The following is a 22,577-nucleotide window of genomic DNA, read 5'->3' as shown; positions in this document are numbered from 1 at the left end:
GATTTACAAAATTTAGGTTATATACTGGTGAAAATATTCAACAAAAATATGTACTATATGTAATTTTATGCAATAAATCATTGAGAATATCCACATATTATTTTAAAGCACCAAAATATGTCAAATTACCATTTTAATTATTATTTTAAAAATTTCAAGATTTTAAAAAATTGTTTATTTCAAAATAGAAAGGAAACTACTATTCAATTTAGTGAAAATGCAAAATTATTAAAGGACTCAATTTGATATATAAAGTAAACCTTTGAAAGACCAACATAAAATCAACTAACAAAAAAAATCTTAAAGGATACAAGATTTTAAAATAATAAAAACAATATGAATCTAAAACACTTTTCATTACATATGAATCTAATAAAATATGATTTCAAAATGGAAGCTATTTCTCTCAAAAAAATATCAATAATAAATTTTGTAAGCAAAATTGTCAAATAACTAAAAGAATCAGGTTATTATAAGAAATAAATGTTTGGAAGATCAACATAAAATTAAGTAACAAAAATAAACTTAAAAATATAAGGATTTCAAATAATAAAGACAATGTAAATCTAAATCACTTTTTCATTACATATGAATCTAAATAACATATGATTTCAAAATTGAGGATATATATTATTTAAGTGTTCACATAGAATTTCAAAATATCATTATAATAATATAAAAGTCAGCATCTTAATTTGATAAAGTAAATAAAAATATTATTAAAGATAATTAACTTGATATATAAAATAATTATATATTTGAAATTAAACAAAAAATTAACAAAAATAAAAATATTCAAAAAGAAACAAAGTTTTAAAAAACATATTTATAAATAATCACGTATGTAAAAATAAATAAAAATCAGCACAAAACTATAAAAAGATAAATTAAAATTTGTAAAACTTATCTTTAAAGTTAGATTGATATTTGTAATTAATTATTGAAAACTTAATATAATAAGAGATTGTTCACGTACCATATATGAATTGGTATTGATCGCATATTATTACTAAAAATATAATTATGTATGTAACATTTAATATGATATGGACTATATGATTTAAAAACAGAAATAACTGAAAATATTCACAAATAACATATACTATATATAATTTGATGCCGTAAATTATTGAGAATATCCATATATTATCTTGTAGCACCAAGAAAAATATGTTAATCAACATTTTATATATTACTTATAGAACTTTCAAAAATTATTTCTTTCATAATCAATGTAAAATTTAGAAAAAGCCAAAATCTTAAAGGAATCATATTGATATGTAAACTAAATATTTGGAAGAATAACATAAATTTTACGTACAAAATATAATATTAAAAAATAAAAGAATTTGAAATAATAAAGAAAATATGAATCTAAAGCACATATGATTTTAAAATTGAGGCTATATGTTATTTAAAGTGGTCACATAGAAGCTAAAATTATTATTAATAATATGTATTCTCAAAATGTTAATTTGATATTTTTTAATATAAAATTTCAGGTATTTTATTTCTCTCAAATAAAATTAAATAAGTTTAAATTTTTTTGCCAAAAATAATTAACTTTATTTTTAAACTAAATATTTGAAAATTAAAAATAAAATTTTATCGAACAAAAATAACATTTTAAAAAAGAAATCAACATAAAAAATGTTCTAATAATCATGTATGTGAAAGTAAAATAAAAATAAATACAAAATTACAAAAATGATAAATTAACTAATGTATTAATTATTTTAAAAATTAGATTGGTATTTATACTAAATTCTTGAAAACTTAACATAAAAAGAGTTTAATAAGAAAAAAACAAATTATGTCCACAGCCAATATTACGATAAAGGCTATATACTATTAAAAATATTCATATATAAATAAAAATACGAAAAATATTCCAAATCAGTATCATTTTTTAATATTTTTATAATCTTAATATTTCTAAAGTAAATCTATAAATTAATTTCAAAATATGAACTAAAATTAACTAACTTGATATATATGCTAACTATTTTAAAACAAAACACTAAAATTTATTTAAAAAATTCATAAAGTATGTCAAAACATAAAATAGCATATACATAAAAATAAAATATATAATTAATATTAAAATAATTAACCTAATCAAATAAGTAAAAAATAAAATTTTAGTATTTTTATATTGGTGTTGGCTACAAAATCATCTAATTTTATAATATATTATAAAAGGTTCTTAAAAACATTGGTCAATTTTAGTTTCTTTCTTACCGGGCTAATTCAGTTTTGGCTTATAACAAGCTTACAAAGTTCTATTAAAAATAAAATGTGGTAATAATAATCCACAATTAATACACATATTGTTGATTAAACAGTTTGTTTATATGCTTTTGAATTGTCTTTTATCAATTAAATAAATTAACATAGTTATTTACTCATCAATAATTAGATTTTAATAAATTTTGAGACAATTGTTTTTAAAAAGTCATAATCCAAATATTCATTTAACTAACCAAACATGTTTTTATGAAACATACCTAAATTTTTTTATTACCTAAAATATTTTTTTTTAAAATTAGGTCACTAATAATAATAAATCGAAGTACATGGTAACCCTTTTCCGAGAAAAGTAACTTCTCAATCGGGGAAAACATTTTGTGAACCGCTAAAACATCATAATCCCACCACTAATTTATATTGTAACTATATCAAGTAGAATATATATTTAATTTTTTAGATTTTATTTTTTATTTTAATAAATAAAATATTACTTAATATTAGCATAAATTATATATATATATATATATATATATATTCTCCTTTTCTTATATCTAACAAACAGATAGTTACTATTATTTAAATTTCATCAAAATATTTATTATGATTTAGACCTAAATATACATATAAAACTATTAGATATGCATTTAAAAGAATTAAATAAGAGTATTTTAAATACAAATATGCATAAAATAAGTATATAATAATACATTCATTCTAAAAATTTGGTAAATACAAAAAGTTAGATATATTGCATAAGGATTAATCTTTTATGTCATTCAAATAGAAATACATACAAAATTATAATAAAATATTTATAGCAGTGTTGTATTAGTTAATAAGCATGGAACAATCTATATGACGCTTTTAATTTTTTTATTAAGAAATAATATACACATGTTTATAAATACATTTATACATTTACGTATACAAACAAACTGATATCTAAATATTAGTTATTTAAATGGTAAAATTTTATAAAAACTTAACTATGAAAAATAATAAAGCACACTTTAAATAAATTTCATAGAAAAATGTATATAAAACAATTTTCTATTATATTATCTTAATATTATTAAAAAATAAAACTAATTATTAATAAAGTATTCATAGTAGTGTATAGCATAGTATAGTAGTGTATATGTACTGAGAAATCTATGTGATATTAAAATTATGTACTTATAAGAAACTATAAATACTTTAGTAACAGTAATTTTACTTTTATAATACAAACAAATAAATTGCTAAGTTCAAAAATAACAAATTTATAAAAACAATGTAAATAAGAAATCAAATAATATTTTAATAATATTAATAAAAATATTTTTTACGAAATTCATCTTTTTCTTAAAAAATATTGCAAAATTAAATTAAATTATTAAAGCAGATTCGCGCGTAGCGCGAATAAAAAATCTAGTACAATAAATAAAAGGAGAATAAGATCAATGTTCAGGGTGTCCACATCGGACTATAAAATTAGCCAATAGGGAGCTTCCAAATGTCCACCTCAGCAATAAGTGGGTCTCACTCAAAAAAAATATGTAATAACGAGTTTTGTTTCAATCTAAAACCAAACGCCTTGATCAAAAAAAAAAGCCAAACGCCAAAACCCAATAGTCGGAGACGTCGATTGTGTAACGTAGTCCACCACCATCAAAGCTATTAAAAGCTTCAACTCATCCATACTCTTCATCTCTCCCCCGAATCCAAATCTCCTCTGGTAGCTTCCATGGATGAGAAACAGTCAGATTTCCAGATCCAAAGCTTTGAATAAATCTAGCACCAAAGCTCCGACAATATCAACCAGCGCATCAATGTCTAAGAATCCAGCGAAATCACCACTAAAGCTCCAACTGAATCGACCACCAGTTCCATGGATAAGAAAAAAAGGGTTGCTTGGCTCCATCTACAGCTTTGAATCCTGCAAAAAGAAAGATCCTCATAGGGTTTGATCTGTTATTTATGGCAAAGAGGTATGGCTTGATATTCTAAATCCCTGAATTTCATAACCTTTTTCTTATCATCTAACCTATACTACACCTCAACATGAATCTGTGCTACAAGGAGCATAGCTCAGAATCGTGTAAGCCGGTATAAAAATTTCTGAAGCGTGGATCTCAGCCTCTTTAACCTCTTATCTCAAATTTTTTTGACACTTTCAAGGTCTATCCGTTCTTCAAGAACATAGTTTAGCGATTGAGTTCAACTGGTTCTGGTTCCATTCATGCGAAGAGTTTGAAGCAATCTCTATGGTAAGGTTTAGGTTTTGTTGTCGAATACAGTTAAATTATTTAAATTATTTTGCTTTTTTGTTGTTGTTGGTATTTTATCGGGATGCAGATAAAGATCCAGAGTATGGTAACCAAGCTGAGATCAAAGCGCAAAGGTTGTAAGAGAGACAAAGAGAGAGAGGCTTTTATGTTGTTATCTGATTATTTATGTTTTAGTTTTGTGTTTATGTTAGTTTAAAATTTAGCAAATTTTTAGAAACTTACTTCCGATGGGGTGATCTCCTTTTAATTCAACTGAAATCAATGATAGAGAAATCAACAATAGAGTTGTTTAAATTTTATTCTGTTTGGAAACCATCTGATTCAGCTCCATACAGGATGACTGCATTTTATGTTGAGACGAGCTTACTGAAGCGAGTGCTAGGGTATTGCAACACATCGCTTCAGCTCCAGAGGAAGGTAATAATCATTTTGCCATTGTAGTTGTAAAGGTATATTAATTTTACTTTTTGATTTTGATTGCCAAATGGTCTTAGTTCTCAACTATAGTTTTCAACTACAGTTTATAATCTTTATCCTCATTTTTCAGCCATATATTACTTAAATTTTTTTTTTTCTGGTGAGCAGGAAATGTCATACAACAATTATCTTGGTGTTGACTCAGCGTGGAACTGCGTATCAGATTCAGAAAACCCAACATGTGCAGTCATGAAGCACACAAATCCTTGTGGTGAGGCCTACCAGATAGCTGTAATAGCTGATCCAGGTAGCACCTTTGGTGGTATTGTAGCCGCCAATGTCAAAGTAGACAAGGTAATTGATTGATGAACATGGATCTACAACGATTTATTCTCTTATTCAGTTCATCTCACTAATAAAACTGAGCACATGCCATTTATTCAAGGATTGTTCGCAACAAAAAGAAAAGACATCTATTGTGTTACTGATCACAAGCTCACCATCTGTTTCACTCAGAATATTGTCCTCTCGGAGCTTCAATACAACCCAGTTGTGATCGAGAGAAACATGTTCAGGTTCCGCTCATTCCAAGAGTTTGAGAGGTGATTTGTATGGTTAGTTGGCTTTCCTGTGTTAACATGTATTGTCCTGATTGTCCTGATTTGTATATTGTCCTGATTTGTATACAACTAAATTCTTTAACATGTGTTGCAGATATCATCCGCCCATGAAGGTCATCAATTGACAGTCTCTCAGCAAACACCCGGTCTTGAACGGAGGCAGCACTCCCACCTACAGCCAAAACAGTGAGCATATACGATTACATACTAGCACCAGCCATAACATGCATATGTCATTAACTGTCTCACAATTATAATTGGCAATTTCAGATGACCTATGATTAATGTTTACCTTTGGGACCAGGCTTCTCATGAGTCCCACAACAGGTTCAATGAAAGTCTTGCCACTCTTGCTGTTGCATTAGTAACAGCAGTTAACACTAAACGTATTGGAGGTATGACGTTTCCATGTTTTAGTCAATAACATCTTGATTAATCAATCACGAATCAGTTCAAGAATATCTTGATTAATTTGCATAATATTTATCAAAACAGTCTGAAGTCTTTTTAATTGTCCGTTTTTGTTCAACTATGTCCAAAGCAAATAGATAAGATTAACAGAAATCTCTTAGTTTTGATTCAGTTAGTTTTTAATACTCATAGTAACATGAGGTAGACAATAGCAAGCTACAATGGTCTTCTTGAGATTTAAATCTATGACATTGTTATCGTGTTTTGATTATATCGGAATAGATGGTGAGTTGATTGTTTTTTCTGGAGTTGAAATGTACATTACAAAACCCTCACCTTACACTTTCGCTTAGCATGTTGTTCACGTGTGCATGTTGTTCACGTGTGCTTTCTCTTTGTAACAGGTACCTTGCTAAGATATCTGTCTACGACAATGTCGTTAAGGCAACTTTTGTGCTCCTTGGTAATACTGGTCCTGAGCTAACAGGGAGGCAGGCGTTAGAGCTTATTGACAATTACTTCGAGGTTACTCATACTCATCTTATATTTCACCTCCCAAACAATCTAAACTGACTTAATCATGTTTGATATTATAGGCTAATGGGGACATCGGTGCTAACCATGAGATGCCAACTCCACAATGTCTGGTGGAAGTCTCAAGCTCCAACCTTACAGTTAAGAGACAGACCATAAGTGTGACGAAGGTTGTTTCTCCTGCAGTTCTGCCACCATTTGTAGTAGCAGAAAGCCAACCAGACGCAATCGATGAAGAGAGCACATGCTCCTCGATTAATTCATTTCTGTCATAGGGAGTCTAGCATAACTTTATCCAAACTATTTTTGAACTCTCTGTTCTTGCATATTTTTATAAATAATGAATAATGACTTGTGAATTTGAGGTACTCTCCTTCCTAAGCATGTGTTGTGTTTTCGTTCTTTATAAGTTGGGTTTTAAATTTGAAATACATAAAAACTATATTCTGAACTATACCTTTTTGACCATTGAATGATAAAATTAAAAAAATATAATAAAAATAAAATAAAAATTATGCTAATAAAATCTAATATTATAATATAATTTTTTTTAGGTTTGATCTTTTTTTTTGATGAAATATTTAATTTATTGATCAACTTTGAAAGAATATATGTACAAAAAGTATCCTTTTAGAACCTGTAATAAAATTTGCTATTCGCAATTCTAGAGCTAGTCTAGGGTAAGTGAGCTTCAAACCATCTTGCCATGAGGCCCTGAAACTTTGGCTTCAAGAAATACTGTGTAGATGTGATACGGTTCCTAACTGTCTTGTCAATAAGGCGAGCCAGTTGATCCACCGCTTTGACTTTGCTGTTGTGTTTACGATCATTCATCTCCCTCCATATAAAGTAGATAGATACCTGTAGCACCAACCGCAGTAGAATGTATGTAAGACGGTCGAAGTTTCCGGTGAGCAGCTGCGAAACTGTTGTCTCCCAGTCTGGATCAGGCTCAACACCAAGTAATGTCCCGACGACCTGCAGCCAGAGCGTGAAAGTGTATGGACAAGCAAAAAAGAGATGGTCGCGTGTCTCCTCAGGCTCGCCGCAAAGGTTTGATCTTTTTAATCTTTTCACCAAAAGAGTTTCCAATGAGTAACACGATTAGAAATCATCATGTTATCTATTTTATTAAAGAGTAAATAGATATTTATACTGTTAGTGTTAACTAATATAAATTTAGAGTCTAGATATGAGGGGTGAATTTTGGAGATGAGATTAAATTTTTAAATAAATAGATAAATATTTAGAATTAAAAATCAAAAAATTTTAAAAATCATTTTTGCCTTTCAAAAGATAAAAGGTAAAACGATCTTTTGACTCCTTAATTAAATCTATTTTGAACATTTCTTCTTCGGAACTCTGTTGGTGAAAAAAACTTAAAAAATATTTAAGAGAATTGTGCTTATAATTAATTTTACATTATTGTTTTTTTTTTTTACTAAAGTCAATACGGCAAAACCAAACATATTCAAAATGGTTTCAGTCTTAAAAACAAAATTCAGAGATTAATTTCAAATTGATGACGTGAACTTAGAATGATATTTATAAGTGTGTTATTGGAAAAGAAATCTTTTATACATATGTTTGTAATAATTTTGATTTTTTATTCAAGCATGTATACAAACAAAATATTTCATCTATCTTAGAGTATCTCCAATAAAAATTCTAGACTTAAATTTCCCAAAATACATTTATGTGTATAAATATATTAATATTTATTTATAGGTTCTTAACTTTACAAAAAACGTAACTCAAAATATTTTTTTCTGATCATTTGATTTGTATTTTCCGTAAAGTTAATAATTCTACAATTAAATATTAATATAATATATACATATAACATATATGTATTTTGAGAATTCCAAGCTTAGAATCTTCACTGAAGGTGCTTTTTTATGCTAATATTATAATTCAAAATGAGTTCTTAAATTGAAAATGGTTCTACAATATCTTATATTCACACAACATATTTAACTGAAATTTTATAGAGCAATTATCCGTGCGTAGCGCGGAAAGACGATCTAGTATATCTAATGACAGAAAACCTATCTAATGACAGAAAACCTATCCTCCTCGACCAGTTACAGAAACGATCAAGCTCATCCTTATAAAAGATATCATCTTTTTAATGTGATGAGATTAAGCAATCAATACCCAATTCAAAACCAAATCAAATATAATTATGGTTTAGGAGACAAATCTGAAATAAACTTCGGTCGTGATGAGGGTGCAAACCTATCCTCCTCGACCATGAGAAGAAGAGATCTAGATTATTAAGAAAAAAACGAGAGAAAGAGATTGAATGAAATAAACAGAGAAACAATAGGAAGAAGATCATTTTCAAAAAAAAGAAGAAGACTGAAATATTAGAATAACAGATGATTATAGATATAAAAGGACTACGAGAGTATATATCAATTAACTTATGTATGCAAAAGGGAAATTTTTTTTTTTTCTAAATGAAGAAAACAAAACGACGTCGTTTAGGAAAAACGATTTTTAAGAAAAATATATTATATTGACACATCATAATATCATCATTCCACGTAAGCATCCGTTTAATCCACCTAAGCCACCGCAACCATTTGACTAACAGTCATGGTCAAAGTATGTATTAGCCATAATGTGATTGTTTATGTATGAAATTTGAATTAATCATGTGTTCGTATATGAATTTGCACAGGTACTCAGTGTGTACTGATTGGGACTGCGGTCCTTTGTTAATGTATGAATTAGCAGATTTCCCGGGAGAACACCATATATTTAAGTATTTTTAGGTGACAAAAAATGTGATTGTACACCTATCACCTTGTTTCAAAAAAAGAAAAAAAAAGTACACCTATCACCTATGAGTTGAAACTTGAATGTGAACCCGCGTGCCCAAAAGGCTAAAGAGCTTTAGTTGGGTGAGTAACCTTCGGCTGCAAACATTCTTCATGGTTTGTTTATCCACATTAAATAACTTATACTCTCTTTTTCTTTTTGGTTCCGAATGTGACATTTTTCTTATTAATAAATTTCCATTTATGTTTCTTCAAGGCCAATGCCAAGACAGTGTTTATTCTTCAAATAAATCCAAATTAAGAACTTCCGTTATTACTTAAAATCCACGAGAAAATTTGTGGGGTTCCTCCTATAATGATAAACAAGACAATGTTTTACGTTATGGAGTAATGTTTTTATAAATATAACTAATCAGATATAGCCTACACATTGACCCAAAAATATATAGCCTACAAAAATGTACACAGTGGCATTATGCTTCCAAAAAGGTTGAACTTTAGAGAGTGAATGAGTTAAAAATATTTGTTCTTACTATAAAAAGAGAAATAAAGAAGAGACAAAAAGCTGAAAGGAGAAGGTGGTGAAGAGTGTTCTGACTTGTCGTCACGGGTAAAACCTTACAAACATTTGATTTGTGGTTCCATACGTATGATGGCAATTCCCAGCCACGCCTCCACGTGCACATCATTCATAATTACACTCCCCCACTATAATATAATGGGGTATATAAAGTAATTATTTTTATTTTTATTTTCTTATAACTCGAGTTTCATTTTTTTTTTTGTAAATTAGTTTCAGTTTTATTGCACGATCGAAATTTATTCACATTAAGATAAATTCTCGCCACGTTACGATTTGGTATTTTACGATGAGGAAGTTCCTTACATATTTCACAAACGTAAGTTTAACTTTTTCTTAAACTCGAACAACATTCTCTAAACAGTTTAGCCAACCGTGTACATACTATTATCCATAAAATTCTCAAAACTCAAACAAAAATACTCAACCTTAGTTCGATGACAATAAATATTCAGTTTTATAGTAAATGTCGTTTCAAATTTTAAAATTTATTATGAATTGTTTTACATATCTTTGAGAGAAAGATAATTCTCTATTCTTCCTTTTTTTTAACTCTTTCATGTCTTTCAGAATGGAAAGAGATTTATGGCTCTTTTTTGATTAAATCTACTTTCTTGGGTCAATTGATCGAGTTTTTTGGCTTCCGCTTGCGGACAATATAGAGTTCGCTAGGGTAATTTTGTAGTGTTTTCAATCTAGAATCAGATTTTTCTTCAAGGTTTTATGTTTTTTTTATTCTAGATTGAATAAATATTTTCTGTTTGCAGGATAAAGTATTCGACAAGTTCGGATATAGTTTTTGTCTTCCCTTTCTCCTATAGTCTCAACCATGAATTCTAGGTAACTGGATTTCATAATTCTGGTTGGAGCTAGAGATCCTCCCTTTCGTTGATCATCCTTGATTGTTTGTTTAGATGGGAATCAACCTCTGCTTCAATTTGCGAAGTACTCAAATAGATCTAAAAGTTTAATATTCAAATAACCAGATCCAAATCTGATCTAAATTAAAATATTTTAGATATACCAAAAATATCTAAATCATAATTATATATTTAAATATGTTAATTATTTTAAATTTTATCTCTATTAAATATTCAAAAAAAATAAAAATATCTAAAAATATCTAAAAATTATCAACATAGTGACATGTAAATATCTAAAAATAACAAAAATGTTCAAAATACTGAAAATATTTATTTGTTCTCCATGCAAATATTTAAATTAAACTAATTTTTATGTAAATTTAAATATTTAGTCTTACATTATTCAAATTTTTATGTTTTATATTATTTTATTTTAATATCAATTATATTTGGATTTTTGTTTAAAAGTATATAATTAAAATGGGTATCCGAACTCAAATCCGAACCAAACCCGCAATGATTCGAATCAAATCCAAACCAAAATTTGTAAATATCTGAATAATATTTAAATTTCTAACCTTAAAATTTCGAAATCCGAATAGATTAACTGAATCCGAACGGATATATGAATGATCATTCCCAACAAAAAAAACTATACAACAAATCCCTTATAACAAATACAATAAATGATTCAATAAACTATTTCATGGCGGATATCATATTTGTGTTAGACACATGATTTTTAACGAGAGAAAATTTGGTTAACAATCATAGTTATGATATTAATAAGTAGATGGATTATTCTTATAGCCAAAAAGAAAGAAAATTCAGTTAACCATCATAGTTTTCTTTTGTTTGTTCTTTACTCTTTAGTTTTAAGACTACGACCGCTACAAGTAATTAGCATGGCATTTAATTTAACTAGCTAATTATTAAATGTGGAGTGGAAGTACGAAGATAACATCATCCACCAAGATAAAGCCACGTGTTAGTTAAACAAGAAGATTAAATCCAACCGTAGGATTTATGGCAGCTAAAACTGTACCTCAACCTCCAAATCGAATATCTCTGTCCGCTTTTAAATACCACGAAAGCTTCACAATAACTTCCCCATTCTATCACTCTGTTTTTCTCTCTCTCTCTATGGATAAAGGTAAAACGTTTGGAGAACAATGGAGGTTCAGTCCAGCGTTTAAACCGCCTGAAACGCCGTTAAATTCTATGGAGTTTTTGTCACGCGCGTGGAGCGCTTCCGCAACGGAAGTAACAAGAGCCGTTGTCGCTTCTCCGACTTCTCAACCGCCCCAAATGCGTTTCTCCGAGATCCAGAGCGCTTCTGACGTCACTTTGTTGCCGGAAGATGAAGAAAACGGCATCGTTTCCGGAAACACTTTCTCTTTCGCTTCCTCTGAGACTTCTTTAATGGTCATGGAACGTATCATGGCTCAGTCTGTAAGTAAATCTATCCATAACGGACGTTGTATTAAGAAATAAATCAAAAAATCTAAATTACTTTTTTTTTATTTAGAAATATTTCTAACAAGTAACAAATATTGTTGCGTGAACAACTTTATTTATTGTGTATGGAAACATTTTATAAGATGGTGTAAATTAGAAACTTCATTCCCTTTTCTTTTTCATAATTTTATAAAATAGTTTAATTTTAATTTGATTACAAAAAAAATTCTGACAGCCTGATATTTCATCACCACGGACTTCAGGGAGACTTTCACGCAGCTCTTACACTGAGAGCCCTCCGATTTCTCCCTCTGACATCGACGACTTTAAGGTCAGTCAAATTCTTGAACTTAATTAGTAACTCAACCCATTTAAGTGTTGGGCTAGTGTTTTTTTTTTTTTTTTTTTTTTTTTTTTTTTTTGTGATCAAATGTGTTGGACTAGTGTTTAAAGTTAGGATTTGGTGGGTTAAATATATGTCGTAGATTGAAAATAAGGGTATATGGTAAATTAATTAAACACGTTGACAAAACAAAAAAGGCTAAAGTGTAAGTAGAAGCAGCAGTAGCTGTAAGAAAACAAAGAGAGGAACACAAGACGCAGGCTTTCTCTTCGTCCCAAGTATTTTTCTCTCTCAATTACTACAAGATGAGCAGTATTATTGTCCCTATTATTAAAGTCTATTTTTATATACATGAATTCGATTTTGTATTTATTAAGGAAAAAAATAGTTTGTTACTCCCTCATTTCCTAAAAGATAGACTTTTTAGTATTTTCACACATATTAAGAAAACACGTTAAACTACCATAATAAATGTATCGTTTTCTGTAATTTTTAATTTTCAATAACTTTTAACCAATAGTAATTCAATAAAGACAATTAATTTTCTTTGAAGTTTGCAATTTTTTCATAGAAAACACAAAAAATACATTTTTTGAAACAAACGTTTTTTCTAGAAAATCTATTATTAAGGAACGGAGGGAGTAGCGTTTATGGTTTGGACCCAAGTATGGCTGGCATATGTTCACATAGGTCTATTTTCCACATCATTTTTCCCTACAAATACATAGTTTTAATTCGTTTTCATTTATGATAATATCAAACTACAACATGGAAATGTTATTAAAACCCGATTGATTTTGTATTTATTTTGCTAGAAATAGTGTTATAGCATTTATGGTTTAGGACCCAAAGATGGGCTGGTCTATGTTCACAAATCACAAGGGTCAATTTTCCACAGCCATTTATTATAGAAAATATTTTTCACCGTGGTCCACTTTTATTTATACTTTTATTGAACACATACGTTTAAACGGGTATTAATTTTGAAATTAAAATATTGGTCCAGCAAATCTACCGTATAAGCCCATCCTTTAGTGGGCACATTCGTGGTCCATCCGCCGTCTCCGGCGTCGCAGGAGGTTCTAAAACTGTCGGTCGGTGGCTGAAGGACAGGAGGGAGAAGAAAAGAGAGGAGACACGTGCACAAAACGCACAGCTTCACGCGGCAGTATCTGTAGCTTCAGTGGCTGCCGCCGTGGCTGCTATTGCTGTAGCAACTGCCTCTCAGTCGAGTTCTGGAAATGACGAGCAAGTTGCTCAAACTGACTCCGCGGTGGCTTCCGCCGCGACTTTAGTGGCGGCACAATGTGTGGAAGCCGCCCAGATTATGGGAGCCGATCGCGAGCACCTGGCCTCCGTTGTTAGTTCTGCGGTCAACGTTCGTTCCGCCGGAGATATCATGACGTTGACAGCCGCCGCGGCTACAGGTAGAGTTCTCATATTAATCATTTTGGTTGATCACGAAAATATAAGAGAAATTCTCTACTATAGATCAGGGCTTTTATCCAACACATTTGAAACATTTGTATGGGCTCCATTCTGTAGACTTCCTCTTAAGAAAAAAACTTATATATATTAATATAATAATGGATAAAATATTAAAATGCAAGAGAAAACAACAAATGTAATTTATAAAATAATGTAAAATTATTATTTTTATATCAAAAAAATATTATAAATATTAAAACAATTTTATTTCTATTTTTAAATTGTAAAATTTGCAATTATTTTAAAAGAAATAACTATTTTTTTAAACAGCTTTAAAAGAAATAACTAAAATTTAGTTTTTCTGTGAAAAAAATTAGATGAAGTTATATAAATTTTTTTAATTTCGTTTGGAACCCTAAATTCTCAGGTCCGGCTCTGGTAGACCTAAAAAAATTTTTGTCACAAATATAGAGTTTAAAAATAAAAATGACCAAAATAGATTTAAATGTTTTATCAAAAGTAGTAAATATACATTTATAGGGTTAATTAATATAGTCATTAGGGTTTAGAGTTAAGAGGTGGGGTTTGGGGTTTGGGGTTTGGGGTTTGGGGTTTGGGGTTTGGGGTTTGGGGTTTAGGGTTTAGGGTTTATGGTTTAGGGGTTAGCGTTGTGGAGTGGAGTTTTGGAGATAGGATTTCAAATTTTTTAAAAGAAAAAGAAAATTCAAAATAAAAAATATTATTTTGGTCATTTTAATTTTTGAGATTTATTTTGTGAAAAAAACTTAAAAATGTCTATCTGAGAGAATTGCCCGAAATATAATTATTACTTACACAAATTTATCAACGCAAGAAACACTAAACATTTGACGCCAAGTTTTTAAAAAATTTCAATTGTTACCATAATATAGTTTTTTTGTTTTGTTTTGTAATCACCAAGTTTCTGAGTTGAACTTCCGATTTACTTATTAGGACGTAGACTCACATACTGACTCCTAAACCATCGAATCAACATGACTAATAAAGTGTAGTATAATTCTTGGTTAACATTTTTTAAAAATGTACATACGTAGCGTTGAGAGGAGCTGCAACTCTCAAGGCGAGGGCATTTAAGGAGGTATGGAGCATAGCGGCAGTGATTCCGGTGGAGAAGGGGATACCGAAAGGCGGTGTAAGCAGCGGCGGTGGCGGTGGTTACCAAGGCTGTTTAACTCCGGAAGACAATTTTCTTGGGATATGTAGTAGAGAATTGCTAGCTAAAGGTTGCGAATTGCTTAAACGCACCCGCGAAGGTTTGTTATTGTCTTCAAATACTTACGATTTATTTCATGTTACGTATAGTTCTTGAATACATTAATGTAATTCCAATATTTTAATACTCGTTTCATATCTATCAGGCGATCTTCATTGGAAAGTTGTTTCGGTATACATAAATAGAACAAAGCAGGTAAAAATATATTAAATCATACTATAGTTTAAGCTTTTTAGATACCTATACTATATTTTAGTTTTAAGTAAATCGACCTTTATTGTGGAAACTAAATTACATTTTCCATTGTTTTAATTGTCATGTTAAATTATTGTGCAGGTAATGTTGAAGATGAAAAGTAAACATGTTGCCGGGACCATTACAAAGAAAAAGAAGTGTGAGTGAAATAGTGATGCTTTGCTTCTCTCTTACTCTTTCATAGTCTTTAATCGATCCCAATGGATAAAAGGCCAAAAAGGTACTAACTTTGGAATACTTTTCGAAGTGTACTATTAGATCCTAAAGTCAAAAAACGATCTAAAGTTAGTCTGATGATTGTCTAAAGATATATAATCGGTCTCGAATACTTTTTGTTTCAAAATAACACGAAAGACTAGGTGATGGTAGGCTAATAATGATATTATATTAGACATGTTAGCATAGTCTTAAATTTGGTCTCATAATTAAAATAAGTTTCTGAACGTGTTCTTGTTTTTGATCTATATAGATGTGGTGGTGGACCTTGTGAAGGGATTAACTGCGTGGCCTGGCCGTGAATTGCTCGAGGGAGGAGAGGATTTGAGGTACTTCGGGCTAAAAACATTAGAGAAAAGAGTGATTGAATTCGAGTGCAAAAGCCAAAGGGAGTATGATCTTTGGACACAAGGCGTTTCCATGCTTCTTTCCCTTGCTTCTGATAGTAGGCATTAATGTTGAATTAAGGTAAAGGCTTGTTGGGTGTAAAGTCAGTATGAAAATGAAACAATGGGAAGATTGGTATTATATTCTTCTAAAATGGGATTAAATCGTCTAAATATTTATAAGGTAAGATCTTATGCAAATTACGTAATGTTCTCGTTGTTAAGCTATGAACTATGGTGATGGAGAAATCAGATGAACGTAGGGGTTGACCTATTGCTTTGTTTCTTCTGGGGTGATTGTAGCATAGAAAAAACCGGCAAGCTTTCTTTGTTCGACACTGAAACCTAAAGATCACTGTGTACGTACATAACCAAGAATCTCATTTGTAACAAGAAGTTTATGAACTTTTCCCAGCACACATTTCTGACAAAAATCCAATATATGAACCTCTTTCGCATTCAAATAACTATTCTTTACCATAGCATTCTTATTCTTCAAAATGATGCCCAAGTCTAAAATGCCATCTGTTCGTGATATTAACTTATATTCTAGCCAAGGTTGCTTCAGCTTTCACAACAGATCCTTCAAGATAATAAACCATTTTTATAGTCTCTTCAAAAGACTTTCTTTCCATCCTTGAAGAATGTGACTTTGTAGTCTTCTCCGGTATAATTGCAACCATGTTTCTCCATCTGATCATGAAAAAATCAGATTAATTCCCTTTGCAAGCAGCAACCTTACCTCTGTTAGCACCACCTTAGACAGATCAGTGTTTAAAATCTTCAGTTTCCCAATTCCTTTAGCTTCACTCAATGTATTGTTCCCCAAGAGTATCTTGCCCCCTTCAAACTCTTCTAGATCAAATAGTACTTCTCGCTTTGGCGTTTTGTGAAAGCTGCATCTAGAGTTAGGACCCATTTTTCTTTTGTGTCTTGCCCTTTTTGTGAGGATCATTGGAAATTCTTTATTTTGTGCAACATTATCAGAATATGAAGATTTCTGGTCCTTTCTTTCTGGACATTCGCGTTTAAAGTGTTTCTCCTTTCCTCATATCCAACACTCTCTTGTCTTAGGATTAAACTTGCCTTGAGACGTTGATCTAAAGTCTTTTCTCTTTGATCTATTCCTCCCTTGGTTATTAAACCTTTTCTCGGTTATTCTTCTTGAAACAATTAACCCTTCAACATTAGATCTAGGATGCTTGCCTAATCCTTTTCTTTAAGTTCTTGCCGAAGCAGTCACTTCTTTGACTATTAGCGTTTCTTTTCGATTCCCATAATTAAGTCACTACAATAAAATTGAGTATTCATTGCGCCGAAAAAACGCTACTATACGATACCATACCGTTATTAGGTACGTTGTATCATCGGCCGCGATAATAGGTCTTCCGCTTAATATAGCGCTTTTCGCTTCCACTACTGTATGTTTTAGTTAGATAGCGGTTTCCTTTTTGTTATTTAAAGTTTTTAATATAGCATTTGTATTTCATTATTGATCTCATGTCATATATTTTTACAAATTTCGTTTTGTAGCGTTTATGTTTTCAATTATTTAAAACTACAATATATTAAAAAATAGATATAAATGAAATCTAATAATTAAACATAATTAATTAAACATTAGAAGTTTACATTTCCAGTTGACATGAAGTTCAACAAAGATCCAACAACACAAAAACATACAAGCATCAGATAAATTTTACTTTGTCATCAGGCCAAGCCACAGTGGTACCTAGAGCATCAGATATACATTCAACTTCTGCATTTGGTCTCCAAACTCTTGCATCTCCAATCTTTGCCACTCAAACGAAGACCTTGCAAGCATTTTCTCCTAACGGGACAAAGTGTACTCTATCCTCTGGATTTGTGGAAACAAGACGGTCTTCAGCCACAGTCTTTCCTGAGTTTAAGCAATCCAACAAGAGGTACTTCTTCTCTGGACTTGATTTAGCTGTGTCCAAGATGTTACTAACACTCTATCACCCAAAGTGGCAAACAAAAGCATAAGACCAAAGTTAATAACAACCACAACACATCTATTTAATGTTCCAAAAGCTTACCCGAGGTGAAGAGAATAATGGTGAAACTCTAAATGGTGATTGATTAATAATATCTATCTTCTGAATTGGCCAAGCGATACTGAGACGAAGTGCATCATCAATTGTTGACATCTCAGGACTAGGTCTCCACAAAGCCTCCTTCTTAATCACTTTTTCAATCTTCACAATTGCAGCATTGGGTCCAAAGAGAATATTGCTGACCAGTTGCTTTAGATCAGTTGAAAACAAACCACCCTCAGCAATCACATCATCGCAAGTCCAGTCACAGATGCGTATTTTATCCGATGATGCCTAAGACATGAATAATGTGTTACACCATAATTGAAACAGAAAACCAATTCATACCAGATTAGAGAAAGAAGATGTTTACCGATGAAGCAGTAGTTTGAATTTCTGGTGGAGTTGTGGTCGTTATCCAGAATGATCTTTTCAGCTGGCCAGGATATTTTGCTATCCAATGCTTGACCAAGTGAAAATATACTTGTGGTTGGCCTCTAGACATAAGCATCATCACCTACTTCACACCAATCCAGAAGCTGACACCTCATAACTACCTTGCTAGCACTGGTAATCTCAGCTACAGAACCATCAGAATGTTTTGACAAAAAAAAAAACTTATGCACATGCGTCTGCAGCTCTTCGATCTTCTTGAGAAATTGCAAATGTGTCTCTTCAAGCTTCTGTACATGCGTGTTTCTAGCCTGAACGAATGCTAGCTTTGAAGCAATAACTCCTCCGCCCATCCCTCTGACTCTTCGATTCTTGTCTTTACCTAACACTTGACTCACAACATCATCTCTGAAGTTATTACTACATGTGGATCTCATTTCAGTATCAATTGACTTTATTTGTTCCTGATACACAACAATATTGTGTCAATATCTTCTGATTTCCTAAGTCAATTAACTCAGTATACACTTACAATTGTCTCTGCAAATTCTGGTTTGACAAGTCTTCCATTAGAATGAGTGTGTCCTGCCACCCAAATCTTACTCCTAGTCACCTTGCTAGGGTCATAGCTCTTTTGTTTCTACAAGTACAAATGGGTGATCAATAAGATGTAAATGAAATAACAACAACTCAGAATTAAGCCAATACCATCTCATGAGCTAGGCGAATCATTCCTTTGCGGCTGGTGGTGTGGGGGTATTTGCTCCTTCCTTGGCTCCCTATATTTGTCACTGTGTATCTGCACAAACACTCAGGAAATCAATAACTTAAAAAGATGTCTGTGCAAATCAAGAGATTAAACATTTACAACCTTGAATTCGTCTGTAGTTTTACTCTTGACCCATTTATTCCATTCTGCCATTGACTGGATGTTGCTCGGTTTTAATGTAGGTATTATTGTCCTACTCGCACTTCGGATTTGGGAAACAAGCCTAGACTTTGAAGCTCGCCATATACAACCCATTTGCTTGAAAACACAAGCTTTTTGCCAATCTTCTATTAAATTGAGCCTTCCCTGAAATAATTTGAAACTTAAAAACATAAGCTTCACTGTCATATATATAAGAAGGATATATTAGATACATAGAGTACCTGAATCTCCTCCCACAGAACGTAGCTAGTTTTTTCATCGAGGTGCCTCCAATCATCAAGTAGTACATGAACATGCTCTCTCACTAGAGGTCCAAGAAAGGATGACAGAGTTACAGATCCTTTGCCAACATGTCCATCCAGAGATGTGAACTCAACATCAACCTTTTCCTCTGGTTGTTTAGTAACTCTACGCATCTTAGTTAGACCTCGAGTTCGCTTTTTTGGTGACTGTTTCTTCATTTTGAGCTTCTCCAGTTGATGGATGCATACTCTCTTCCTGAGGCTGCGTACGCTCTTCTTGAGGTTGCGTACGCTCTTCCTGAGGCTGCGTATTCTCTTCATGAGCTTCTCCATCGCACTGCAATGTTACATCCTCTAAATACTCATCTCCATCTTCCATATCAGCTTATCCATTCTCTTCAGTTTCTCTGTGTTCTTCTTCTTCCTGTGCAGCCTCTTGGCGACGTTGTTTTTTTGCCTGAGTACCAGTTTGCTTTTTTCTGATCATCTCTGCAGGGGTCGGGGGAATGCCTGATTGACGTCGACTGCGTCGGGTAGTGACTGTATCTCCTCGCTTTGCCATTTTAGCAAACCTGAAACACAACCAATAATCTATGAACTACCAGCAAAAATTACTTCAACCAACTATTCCACTACTAAGACTGCTTCACAATCATCTCTAACACAAAACTTTCGTCATCAGAGGACTGGTTCACATAATCTTCAATTTCTGGAATTGTCAAAGTTGCGGCAACAAACTCCTTCTCTAACTCAAGCTCATGATACCCTCTAGGTGGCACCCTCATAACGACAGACCAAGGTGAGGAATCATCTTCTTTAGCGTAAAAGATTTGTTTTGCTTGTGATGCCATAGTATACGGATCTTGGATATACGGAGACTGGTTCACTTGGAGGTTCACTAGTGTAAATCCTTGCTCTTCTTTCACACTGTGACCTTTGTTCGCCCACTTACACTTGAAGAGTAAAATCTGAAACATATGGTAGTTGAGGAGTATGATTTCTTCAATAACTCCGTAGAATGCAACCATGTCCGCCTTATGTGCAGTATCTCTGGCACTGGATCTACACATGCCGAAGGTTTCATATGTAACTCCACTGTTCTGAGTCTTCCACATAACATCGTCAGTCTGAAACCGATTTCCATTAATGAAATATCCTTTATATGTTTGAGCAGTATGTCTTAGTCCAAAAGCCAACCATCTTAGATTTTTTGAATGAGCGTCGGAGTTAGGAGGGATCTGCAGTTAAAGGGAATTCAAACTTAGTGTGTAATCATATAATTTATAGAAAACAACATCTTAGCTATATTGAAAACAACAGAGAATTATACCCTTTCTTTTACCCATTGTGAGAACTTCTCTGCATGAACTTTCTATAGAATTGTTTTATTTCTTTCACATCTTGCATCATTAAGATGCAATTCTTTTAAATGCATCATGTAAACGATAACATGACATTAGATTTATATCAAAACAAATAAACAAAATGAATCAATAAAGATAATCTTTGAACTTACTCAACATATGGGTTCATCACTGCCATGTTCATCAAAACATATCGATGGGCTATGCCTCGATCTTTATCAGTAAGAGTAACTTGAGTAGCCTTCTGCAATGACCGGCCCCCAAGTATTAGATCATTTGTCTGAACATCTTCATTGCAGTTTATTTTCTCTTGAACCGGTACAAAATTATGCAGAAACTCTAAGCAGAATGCTATATATTCTCCAGCTAAATATCCTTCAGCCATACAAGCTTCTAGCCTTGCATAGTTCCTTACAAATGCTTAATGTACCTGCATATCAAGCATTTAATCAGTTAGAGAGTCTATGATTCAAAACATAACAATAGAACACCAAAACACTAAATTCACAGTTAGTACCTTTCAAATGGATACATCCATCTAAAATGTACCGGACCACCCAGACGTGCCTCCCTTGCCAGATGTAGGGGAAGGTGAAACATTATGTCAAACAAAGATGGGAAAAAATACCTCTCCATTTGGCACATTGTCTCTATAAGCTCAGTCTCCAAAGATATTAGATTCTCATGGTCAAGAACTCGCTGACAAAGTCTGTTAAAGAAGCTGCACAACCTTGTAACTGCAATCCTAGGACAATCCGGGAGTAAGCCTCTCAACGCCACTGGTAGAAGGTTTTGCAGAAGCACGTGATGATCGTTAGACTTCAATCCGCCAATTGTGGGTGGTTCCACAGAGACACAGCTTGCAATGTTCACAGAATATCCATTTGGTCCTCTAAATAGACTTAAATCTCTTGCAGAATTTTCTTTTTTTTCATCTTTCTTCAGCCAATAAGCAGCATGAGGTAAGTATGTTCTCTTCCCTTTTAGATGAACATGTAAGTTGTTTCGAATCTCCATATCTTCAAGATTCTTTCTTGATTTCACACCATCTTTTGACTTCAAATTTTGCATCATAATAGATATGATAGCATTAGAGACATTCTTCTCCACGTGCACGACATCAATGTTGTGACGAACCGGCATTTCATAATACATAAGACAAATATTGTTACTAGTTTAGAAAAATATTCTTAGTTATAAAGTTAGACTGAATATTTACCTTCCAGTAAGGCAACTCGAAGAGGATGGACCTTTTCTTCCACCTCCAGTGATTTGTGTCTTCTTCGTATTCATCCTCTAAAATAACCTCATCTTCACTGAGAACTTTTCTTCTTCTTTTGCCATTCCTCTCTAACGGTTTCCCAAAGTTATTTATGAAATCCTTCAGTGTCTCAAAAATCTCTGATTCACTTTGAATTCTAGATACAGTCCCTTCTTCAACTGTGTTGTCAAACCATTTTCTTCTTCGTCTGTAAGGATGCTCAGGTCTCAGCCTCTTTTTGTTTCCCAAATACACATGCT

At 31.9% G+C, this 22,577-nt stretch overlaps 1 protein-coding gene and 1 long non-coding RNA gene across 6 annotated transcripts; both read left to right on the top strand.

The window, feature by feature from the left end:
• Positions 1–3,738: 3,738 nt before the first annotated feature.
• LOC125581699 lies at positions 3,739–6,956 on the top strand. 4 transcript variants are annotated; one of them, XR_007319400.1, is made up of 8 exons: positions 3,739–4,633; positions 4,856–4,937; positions 5,106–5,291; positions 5,383–5,551; positions 5,652–5,743; positions 5,828–5,952; positions 6,373–6,493; positions 6,565–6,956. It is a non-coding gene; the product is annotated as an uncharacterized LOC125581699 (long non-coding RNA). The 4 variants fall into 4 exon arrangements; XR_007319401.1 differs by having other exon boundaries at positions 3,743–4,633; positions 5,454–5,539; XR_007319399.1 differs by having other exon boundaries at positions 3,743–4,633; positions 5,454–5,551; positions 5,862–5,952.
• A 4,873-nt stretch (positions 6,957–11,829) lies between these two features.
• LOC106387096 (VAN3-binding protein) lies at positions 11,830–16,293 on the top strand. Of its 2 annotated transcripts, none has more exons than XR_002655991.2 (7): positions 11,830–12,183; positions 12,425–12,520; positions 13,539–13,959; positions 15,034–15,252; positions 15,358–15,407; positions 15,549–15,687; positions 15,937–16,172. XR_002655991.2 is itself a non-coding variant. In XM_013826905.3 (7 exons), the coding sequence occupies exons 1-7, from the start codon at positions 11,875–11,877 to the stop codon at positions 16,137–16,139; spliced, it is 1,356 nt and encodes a 451-aa protein (XP_013682359.1). In that variant the 5' UTR covers positions 11,830–11,874; the 3' UTR covers positions 16,140–16,293. The 2 variants fall into 2 exon arrangements, 1 of the variants encoding a protein (XP_013682359.1); XM_013826905.3 differs by having other exon boundaries at positions 15,549–15,606; positions 15,937–16,293.
• Positions 16,294–22,577: the final 6,284 nt, after the last annotated feature.

The sequence above is a fragment of the Brassica napus genome, chromosome C2 (assembly GCF_020379485.1).
Source record: "Brassica napus cultivar Da-Ae chromosome C2, Da-Ae, whole genome shotgun sequence".
Classification (NCBI taxonomy): Eukaryota; Viridiplantae; Streptophyta; class Magnoliopsida; order Brassicales; family Brassicaceae; genus Brassica; species Brassica napus.
This window is presented reverse-complemented; position numbering and strand designations above follow the sequence as displayed.

Excerpts from the sequence above, each read along its gene's own strand:
- LOC106387096 (XM_013826905.3), top strand. The coding sequence starts at position 11,875 with ATGGATAAAGGTAAAACGTTTGGAGAACAATGGAGGTTCAGTCCAGCG. Across the intron at positions 15,408-15,548 it reads ACATAAATAGAACAAAGCAG|GTAATGTTGAAGATGAAAAG; the intron begins GTAAAAATATAT and ends ATTATTGTGCAG. Across the intron at positions 15,607-15,936 it reads CATTACAAAGAAAAAGAAGT|ATGTGGTGGTGGACCTTGTG; the intron begins GTGAGTGAAATA and ends TGATCTATATAG.